The sequence below is a fragment of the Phaethon lepturus genome, unplaced genomic scaffold (assembly GCF_000687285.1).
Source record: "Phaethon lepturus isolate BGI_N335 unplaced genomic scaffold, ASM68728v1 scaffold6137, whole genome shotgun sequence".
Lineage (NCBI taxonomy): Eukaryota > Metazoa > Chordata > Aves > Phaethontiformes > Phaethontidae > Phaethon > Phaethon lepturus.
In genome coordinates this window covers 2,865-12,862 of record NW_010549686.1, presented here as the reverse complement: position 1 = coordinate 12,862, position 9,998 = coordinate 2,865, and the positions used below count along the sequence as shown (strand labels likewise).

Sequence of the window (9,998 nt, the reverse complement as noted above, 5' to 3'; positions counted from 1 at the left end):
AATATATATATATATTAGTAAAGCCATGATCTGTAGGGAGTATGAGAATGAGCACCTAATTTTTTTCTAAGATAAATGATATGCAGTAGGCAAACTATGTTCTGTCACTGCCTCTGTTGAAGTGCTTGTCCGTTCAGTAGTTGGCCCTTTTGCCATGGTGAACTTTTATAGATTAAAGCTTTGTTGATGGCTTTTTTTATATACATATATACTTTTAAAAATAATTTTGTATCAATATCAAATTTGTATCAATGCAGTAGCAGCTCTGTATTTCAACTTCAAATTGTTAGACACTGAGCATAAGTGGGTTGATTGTACTTGGGCTCTAAAGTACAAAATAAATCAATTTTAATTTAACGTGGAAATAATGAAAGACTACAATTCAGTCCATTCACGCCTTGCAGGCAAGGCAGGTACATTTTTCTTTCTCTAACTGGATGAGAAGATTAGCTTCTTCCTTATCGCTTTGTGCTGAGAAAGCAGTCATATGTAATCAGAATATATTTTAATGTTAGCAACTGATGAGTTTCTTATAGCAGATTATTAGTAGCTGAATACTTCTGAAACTTTTGTGCAAACTTTCAAAAGCAGTTCCACTTAGAAATCACTCATTGAAAGAATGTGTTGTAAGATTCAATCACCAAGATTCTCTGTGTTTGGGAAACAGTGATTTTCAGTGTGTAGTCAAGTATTTTGAAAATCTGGTCATAACAGTTACATTGGATGGGATGAACTCATATATTTAAGAATGAATAATTCTGTTAAAATAATATTCTGGTGTAGGATTAATCTGCAATAAAGCAAAATAGTTTGCAGCTACTGCTATAATTACACTTTTGCAATGAAATTAATGTTCTTTTTAGAGGCTGTGTACTGTAGAGATTTAAGATGAGTAATTCTTTTTGTTGTGAGTTTTTTTTTTTCTTTGTCAGCTGAACCCGTTGATGTGCTAAAAGCATTAGAATTTCACAATTCACCAGAAGGAGTATCAAGAACAGCAGGATTTTGCACAAACAGGAGGGATTCAAAAGGATCGGATGTCGCCTACAGAGTTTCAAAAACTGCACAGCTGAGTGCCCCAACAAAGCAGCTGTACCCAGGTAGGATTGTCAGAAAGCTACTGCTTTCGTAAATTATCTTACTGCCTATGCTTTTATGGTATCTAAAACACAGCATGTAGTTCATGATCAGTGCCGCAAAACACCTCTGTTATCCTTAGAGTTGGGCCTGCATATGAATCACAGGTGTCGTGATTCGATGGTCGATGACCCCAGCCAGCAACTAAGCACTACGCAGCTGCTCACTCACTCCCCCATGGTGGGACGGGGGAGAGAATCAGAAGAGTAAAAGTGAAAAAACTCATGGGTTGAGATAAAGACAGTTTAATAGGTAAAGCAAAAACCACACACACAAGCAGAGCAGAACAAGGAATTAATTCACCACTTCCCATGGGCAGGCAGGTGTTCAGCCATCTCCAGGAAAGCAGGGCTCCACCATGCGTAACTGTTACTTGGGAAGACAGACGTCATAGTTCCAAATGTCCCCCCCATTCCCCCCTCTGAATGTCCCTCCACCCCCTCTTTCTTTGCCCCAGCTTTATATGTTTAGCATGATGTCATATGATACGGAATATCCCTTTGGACAGTTTGGGTCAGCTGTCCTCTCCCAGCTTCCTGTGCACCTCCAGCCTTCTCGCTGGCAGGCCAGCGTGAAAAGCTGGACTGTCCTTGACTACTTAGCAACAACTCAAAACAATAGCATGTTATCAACATTTTTTTCATCCCAAATTCAAAACATAGTTTCACACTAGCTTCTATGAAGAAAATTAACTCTATCCCAGCTGAAACCAGGACTACAGGACATGCTCTTTATCCACTAAATGAATCTGTCTTTATTGGCTTCAGTTATAAAGCTCTTCATCAAATTCTGTGTTACTGGCAGAATTGGCCTTTAAGTCATATTACCTGCTCTTTCATGATGCTATCTGATGGAAAGCTTATTTGGTGGTTTTGACAAGTTTCCTACAGCTTCAGTAGTCCATTTAAAAGCAGTACTTCCTGGAGTAATACTGCGGTGTACAAATGAGTTGTGGTTGGCCATTGCAAAATTGTTCCCAGAAGTACCATCTGTTAAGAATTATGTAAAAGTATCTGGGTATTTGGAGGACTAAACAAAGCTAGTTGTGGATAGCAGGTAATGTGATGCCATCTTCTCTCAAATTTCTCTGGAATGAAAGAATCACATTTTGGAAAAGATTCTTTGGATGTTGAGGAGAGACTTTTATTCCATTATTCTGCTGTCACTTGTTACTTGACCCAAACCGTTGAGGAAAATGATAATGGGAATATTAAAAACCAAAATCATGGAACATACAATTTTTCTGCTTTGATATATCATGCAGGGTTTGAACAAGCCTGTCTATAAACATACAGATTGTGTCTTGGCAAAGAAAAATACTTTCTTTTTTGTCTTTCAAAGTAGCAATCAATCATATAGATATCATCCAAGATCAATAAAAATGGGAAACATACATTATTTTGTAGTAATACGGTGTTCCCAGAGCAACCTGGGAAACAACTAAACACAGTTTGAGCATAACTTACATGTTCACTTAGCTCATCAGTTTACTTTCTTCATGAAAGAAGATCAAAGCACAGTTCTTCAGTTTTTAATATATTTTCTCAACTAAGTTGCGTATAATTAACAGAGCTATCCAGCTGAAAATATCATTCACTGAATGGCACGTTACAGTCTACCATATCTTGCTGATAGTATGACTATGCGTGTAATTAATTACTACTTCACCTAAGTAAGGTTAGCAGAATATGGGTTGCTCTTTCTTTAAAAAAAGCAAAAATGATCCATTGTATTGAAAAACTGCACAAGTTGCACCGTGTAATAAGTTGGCACCTTTTTATCCTGATTTTTACAATGTGTGTCGTTGAAGCTGAAGTGGTACAGCAAAAATTTTTAAGTGAGCATTCAAATAGAACTGGGCAGAAGATTAAACTGACTTGGAATGACTGATATTTTTAAAGTTTAGAACAGTACAAGCAACTTCTGCTAAAACAAAGCTTGAAAGTCTAGAGCTGGAAGTCTGAGAGCTTGGGTTGACTTAGACTTATTAATAAATCAAGTTGTAGCATAAAGAGGAGGTGTGGCAGCGGCAGTAATAACTGTTCATATTATTCTTGAATGCCAGAACAAATAAGTACCTCATATTTTTGGCTAACATCTAAATTTCTATAGCCTTTGACTGCCTTAATTTAGGTACTCTTCTTATTAATGCTTTCAGTTTCTGCTGTACAAATGGAATCAGTTTGCTTGATTTTACCAATCTGTTGCAACACTTCTGTGTGCAGGGCATGAATAAAAAGCATTGCATACTCACAGTATAAAAAGCAGCCACCACAAAACTTTGGTTAAGACAGGAAAATGTCATGCTATCCTCTACTTCAGTAAAGAACCTAGAAACAATTTTTTGGAGGTGATTATGGTAATTACTTCCTTTTGAATCTTGCAGAATCTTCTTCCCACTGCAAGAAATCCTTCTTTTTCAGAGATGATTCTTAAAGATATTTGAGTGATCATGTCCCTTTTTCTTAGTGCTCTATAGTAGTGGAAAGACTACAGAAGATATCCAAGACAAGACCAAGTTGTGAGACTTCGTTTTAGCTAAACAATACAAGTTGTAATGCATTCTGTGCTTGCTTTCATTTAACTCCTGTAACTCATCCGGAAGTATAGGTGTCTTTTAGCTGCTGTAGCTCAAAGGGAGCTATGAATGGCAAAAGCTGGGATCATCAATATATCCATCTTTTAAAAATGGATCTAATAGTATTTACCAACTTCCCAGAATATAATAGGCATTGATTTCACTGACTGGAAGGCATTATATAATTATAGAGATAACTGCTTAGTTTTTGTTGTACTGTTTGTTTATATGCTCTTAGTTTTCTTTTACAAAAGCATATAGGAATGACAGGAGTGGCAACCCAGATATGTACAAAATTTTTTCTAGTGATTTTCCCTCCAGTTGTTATTGTTCATTTTGGTTATTGTTCAAACAGAACCATACCAATAAATAAGAAATTTAAAAGTAGTTGAGAAGACTTGGATAACTGTTCCAGATATGTGTCCAAGAACTACATATCCATAGCAATACATGAAGTTTTACATGTTAGAATGTAATTAATTTTTTTACTTTTTCAATCAAAACTGTCTTTGGAGGAAGTTTACTTATAATTACAAAATGTAGGTGCAAGATAAAACATTTGGGAATATTATGTCATAGCAGTGATAACAGAAACTACTGAAGTGATGCACATGACTCATGTTCAGTCACCTTTCTTAGAAAGCTCCCAGTTTTTTTTTCATAGGATGTTATCTGTTTGAAGAGCACATGCCCAGACTAGCTGAATTAGTGTCACCCGCCTTAAGCATTTTCAACATATCTTTCAGATTAACAGTGCAGACAGGGCAAGTGTTCAGTGCTTTTCAAATAATTTCTTTGGCTTTTGTTGACAGTCATCTTTTCTCTTCCTTTTTTTGTCATCTGTTTACTCTGATATTAAAAGGTATAACGTACAGTTTAATTTAATATGTAAACTAGCAGCTTTACTTTGTCACTAAAAAGCTTGACCAAAAGCTCACCAGAGTAAATGAAATGCTTCCTGTTTTGATCCCTTGAAAATAAGATGTCAAAACAAGCCCTAAAGTGGTCTATATTACTACAGTGTTTCAACAACCTTCTACAAAAAAGTGAAAAAGATGGTAGAAAGCATGTAAAACAGCATTGCAGCAGACTATATAGTAAGTGTAAGACTAGGGATTTTCTGTTTTAGAAGAGTAGTATGTCATTTAAAGAGCAATGAAGATTTTATGCATTTTATGTTCATATTGTAACTGAAGAGCTAATGATATCAATAGCTTGTCTTCATGGAAGACACTGTAGAATCCTGAAAAATTTTTCCCACAAAACCTCTCTTGGAAACTATCTTATATTTTCTCCTTTGGAAGAAACAATTCCTAAATCAGCTTTTGATGTTTAAGTCTTACATACTTTTATTTATTACAAAAATGTAAATTATATTATTTTATTAAAACTTATTGTATTATTAAAATGTTTAAGAACATTTTACCCACTCTCATGCACAAGTGACTATAACTGCAAGTTGCAGTTAAATTCATTGCCAACATTGTGATTAGATTGTAATCCCTCTATTTCTTGCATGTCAAGTTGCAGCTGAAGCCACACAGATCTAATGTGTATTCTGAACTTTAGAATCTCAGTCTTACACTCCATTTGTTATGAAGCCTAATAGACCTGCACATCAAGTGAAATACAGGTTTACCAGCAGATTCAATAGGAGCAGTACTGAGTACAAACCTCAGTCCTTTCTTTATAAACAAGCTATATCCACTTATAATTTTGTTTATTTTTAGTTGTAAAGGTTGAAACAATGATTCATATATAATCTCTACGTCAAAGCAAAATCAACAGGGAATAAATGAAAATTAAGTGTTCTTTGATTTTTCCCTAAAGCTCTTGTTAAATAAAGCTAATGATGCATTTTTTCAATGTTATGCACAATATTATTCTAGAAATACTCAAATACATATTGTGAGAGAGAAACTAAAACAAGTGTTTATCAAGGGAGATGAAGTGCCTGGGAACATATTTGCTATAATACAGATACTTATTTTGTTGAGTGAAATTGTACTGCATGCTTTTAAATTAGGAGATTACTAAAAAGAAGATGAATAGAAAAAATAATGAATGTGAAATTGTTGTGGTTCTCGCATATATTGTATTATAACATAATTTCACAAGAGATTTACAGGTCATGATTTTAAGAACGATCAAGGTATATCTTTCAGGAATTAAAGAAAGACCAGAAAGAAAAAAAGACATAAAAAATTTTCCTCATGTAATTTTTTATGTATTAATTTTTGAGAATTAAAAAATCCCAACAGTTCGTACGTGGGATCCTCTGTGCTTACAGAAAAATACAAACTTTTAAAGAATGTTTTCATCTTCCCTGAATTTCTAACTGTATATATTACTTTGTTTACAGGTGGAGATTTTCCAGAAGATTTTTCAATATTAATGACAGTAAAACCTAAAAAGGGTATCCAATCCTTCCTTCTGTCTATCTACAACGAGCAAGGAATTCAGCAAGTAGGTGTTGAAGTTGGTAGATCCCCTGTCTTCCTGTTTGAAGACCAAAATGGAAAACCTGCCCCGGAAGACTATCCTCTTTTCAGAACAGTCAACATTGCTGATGGCAAGTAAGTGTAAAATTTTAAGATGAAAAATAATACCACAGACGACTGTATAGGTGATTATGGTCTTTACAAACAGTTATCTTAAATACTTAAATGAATTAGTAACAAAGTTTCCAGCTAGTTGGACTGCTGTGGTACAAAATCAGAGAACCTTTGCAGCAGAATACAGTTCCAGCTTCAAATGGTATATACAGCTACAGATAAAGCTAAACCACCTTTCCTATTTGACATTTCTGTAAATCAAGAGTGAAGAAATAGTCATAGAAGTTAACCCCCCCCCAAACTAAGCCTATGAAGATTCTTCCTGTGCAATATAGAAAGAAACTTCCGTTTTCAAAAAGACTCGAGGAATAGTCTCACTAGAAGGGCTGTCTTGTACATTTGAAGGTGACAGAGTGAAGACAAGTTGACAAGACAGCATAGAATTTCTCCTATGCTGAACCAAAACAGCAGATAAATAAGATGGTTTCACATGTCTATATATAAGGAATTCAGGGAAGAACAAGCTGGACAATTAATCTGGAATGCTGCAAGGATTTACACTGCACCCTCAGTAACAGCAATTAATCTCAAATACCTGTTGCATTATTCATGCAGTTAATTTTTTGTACCTAACTTCCCTTCGTAGACAAGCAATCATTCTCTTGGAATGTCATTCTAGTGCTTGTAAATGGATATTCATTCTTTCAAAGGCTTTTTATTTGTTGTGCTGCAGTCCAGGAGGAGCAGCCACAGTCTTCAGAGATACACAGAATGAAATTTTATTAAAGCAAAAGACAGTGGAGAAGGAAGGGCAAAATATCAACTATAATGAAATAAGTTTATAAGCAATAAAGGATAACAAAAGAAAAAAGTAATTGTCTTTTAGCCCTTGTATTACCATGAAACCTAAACCTGATGCATTTCCCTAACAGAAGGAGTGATAAAATGAAGCAGCAAACTTTATTTTTCACTGTCTTCCTTTAAATAACAAAGCTTTGATGTGGATTCCAGAATTTCACCCAAAATGTTGAGAAACTGATAAAAATTAAGAAATCAAAATGAACTTGCTTTCATACAATTTCCTGCAGTGAGACTATACAACTTCTAAATCAACTGGAGACAATCCTATCCACAGTGAGCTATGTTGTCATGGATTCAGCTTCTACATACTTTCAAAAGACCGACAATTTTCTTCTGACTCAGCTATTGTATGAAGGATCTAGGACAACAATCTTCATCTGAAAATGAGATATATTTAAAAAGTGTAAACGGGGTAATGTGCCTGAGGATGCATGGACAGTTTGCTTTTATAATGATAATGTTCGACCGTGTTCCAGAGAAAACATGGAATTAGAGTTCTGGCTCAGTGATAGTGCTTAGTAGTCAGATTCCATTAGCTTCGAGGTGTTCCTTTTGATATACAGAAGCTCTTTGTAACAATGATCTAAGCTGTGTCTCTGATTTAAACAACCTTAGTGCCACAAATGCCAATGAAAAGAATTTGATTCCAGCCTTCCTCTTACCAGTCACTAATATGACATACTTGGACACTTTTTGCCCTGCTATATCAAAGATTCTTTGATGTTTTGCTCCATGTTAGATTACAGAGTGGCTTGCTCTTGCTTTTAGATATTTAAGTTGTCATAGCAGAGAGGCTCACTAAATTGATGTTGTCTGTGATGATAATAAAGTCTCATAAAGAACATAGTATAGTTGGGCAAATTGTACAAAACTTTATTCTCAAATGTCTTTAAAACAAAATCATTTGTCAGTATTCTGAATCACTTCATTCACTTCTTGGTGTAGTGAGGTTCTTGGCAAAGCTATTGTTGTAGGAATATTGGCAAGCATTTCTAAGTATATGTATCTGGAAAAGCATCCATGTTGGAACTGTTGTAAATGTTTGAAAAATCTCTGTATCTGTGGCATACATCCAAATAAGCAAAATAACATGGTAAAATTTTGATGATTGATCACAGAGAACAAACTGTTGTCTTGGTTTAGCTCACCTGCTGGCTAAACACTAGCAATTGCTCTATCACCCAAAAACCCCCTCTCAGCTGAGAAAGGGAATTTGGGAAAAAAAGGAAACTCATGGGTTGAAATAAGTTGAAATAGAAAGAGACTTAATAAAACAATACAACTAATATTAATACTAAAGCAATGTAAAGTACACAAAGTTATACTCGGCCCAGATAGTGGTCACAAGATACACACTCCCAGCAGTGAATACTGGTTGGCAAACACTGCAAGCAGCACAGCTCCAGCAAAGGGAGAGTAGGTCTCAGGAGCAAAGCAACCAGTAAGACACTCCAGGAATGGCAGCCATAAGAGAGAGAGAGCTGTTCCCAGCAGACTCCCCGGTTTATGGTGAGCGTGACGTTTATGGTATGGAATACTTCTGTTGGCCACCCTGGGTCAGCTGCCTTGGCCTCCATTCCTCCTAGCTTTAGCACCTGGCTATCTGAAAGGTGCTGGAGGCCTTGATCACTATGGAAACCTGCATACCATGGTGGCCATGAACTAAAGCAAAGTGCCTTATCAACTGTGTTTTGCTGCAGTCTTCTTAGAAATGCAGCTTTCCTGGAGAGAAAACTGATTTTATGATTCTATCCCAGCAAAACCAGGACAATAGTAAAATGTAAATACCAAAGAATATGATGCTGGATTAAGTATATTTGCGCAAGTAATTCTTTAAGTAATTTGGAAAATCAAACACCTTCATAAAAATAAAATCTGCTGTCAGATTGTTCAATCTAATAAAATGTAAACAGTGCACTCTCTTCTAATTTGAGTTTACTAATGTTCTCTGGGTAAAGCTTCAGAGAAAGTCAGCTTGAACTTCATTTTATATTGGGAATTAACAGAATTTTACCTGTGACTTGATTGGTGCACAATCTACAATAAACTGTCTTGATAAGAACCCAATAACCTAGTTTTAAAAACATAAATTACAGTAGAATTATGTGTTTTTTTTAATAGGTGGCATCGAGTAGCTATTAGTGTGGAGAAAAAAAGTGTTACAATGATTGTTGACTGTAATAAAAAAACTACAAAACCACTGAAAAGAAGTGACAAAACAGTTGTGGACACCAATGGCATCACTGTCTTTGGAACCAGGATTCTGGATGAAGAAGTTTTTGAGGTAAAAATTAACACTGAACAAATGGAATTGAGTGATTTTGTGTTGAGTGAAGCACTTAATGCAAATCAGAATAAATTTTTTAGGGCAAAAGCTGGTATAATGTAGAAACTTAGATTTATAGAACCTGTTAGGATAGGCTGAAATAAAAGAGAAGTAAAACAGGGAGGTGTCTCTATTGCTGGAAGATATGACACATTTTTCTGTTCTTTAGATTATATTGTATCTGGAAGGGACTTGCTTTTTTTGTCTTGCTGCCTATTATTGAGATACCTGAGATATTTAAGAGAACTAATCTGGGAAAGTTGAGTAGTATGATACTGAATGATTTTAGTTCTGTCTCTCTTAAACATTTACAGATATTTGTGCATGCTAACAGTATTTGAGAGAGGGGGAGAAGGACCTGGAAAGTTTTCTGTGTCATATGAATCACTTATATTGTTTATCCCACATATTACTCTTTCCAGTAACTGGAACATACTTTGGCAATAAGGACATATATGTTTCCATCATTTACTGGCCAAGAAGTACATATAGGAAGGATAAAATGTCTCTAAGGGAAGTATGTGACTGCCAATCATGAGGC

At 35.4% G+C, this 9,998-nt stretch overlaps 1 protein-coding gene across 1 annotated transcript; it reads left to right on the top strand.

Annotated features, from left to right (window-relative positions):
- Positions 1-932: 932 nt before the first annotated feature.
- LOC104623281 (collagen alpha-1(XI) chain-like) lies at positions 933-9,415 on the top strand (the record flags this gene model as incomplete). Its single annotated transcript, XM_010290326.1, has 3 exons — positions 933-1,100; positions 6,078-6,291; positions 9,253-9,415. Coding segments are annotated over 3 exons (545 nt in total), but the record flags the coding sequence as incomplete, so codon positions are not given.
- Between the last annotated feature and the right edge of the window lie 583 nt (positions 9,416-9,998).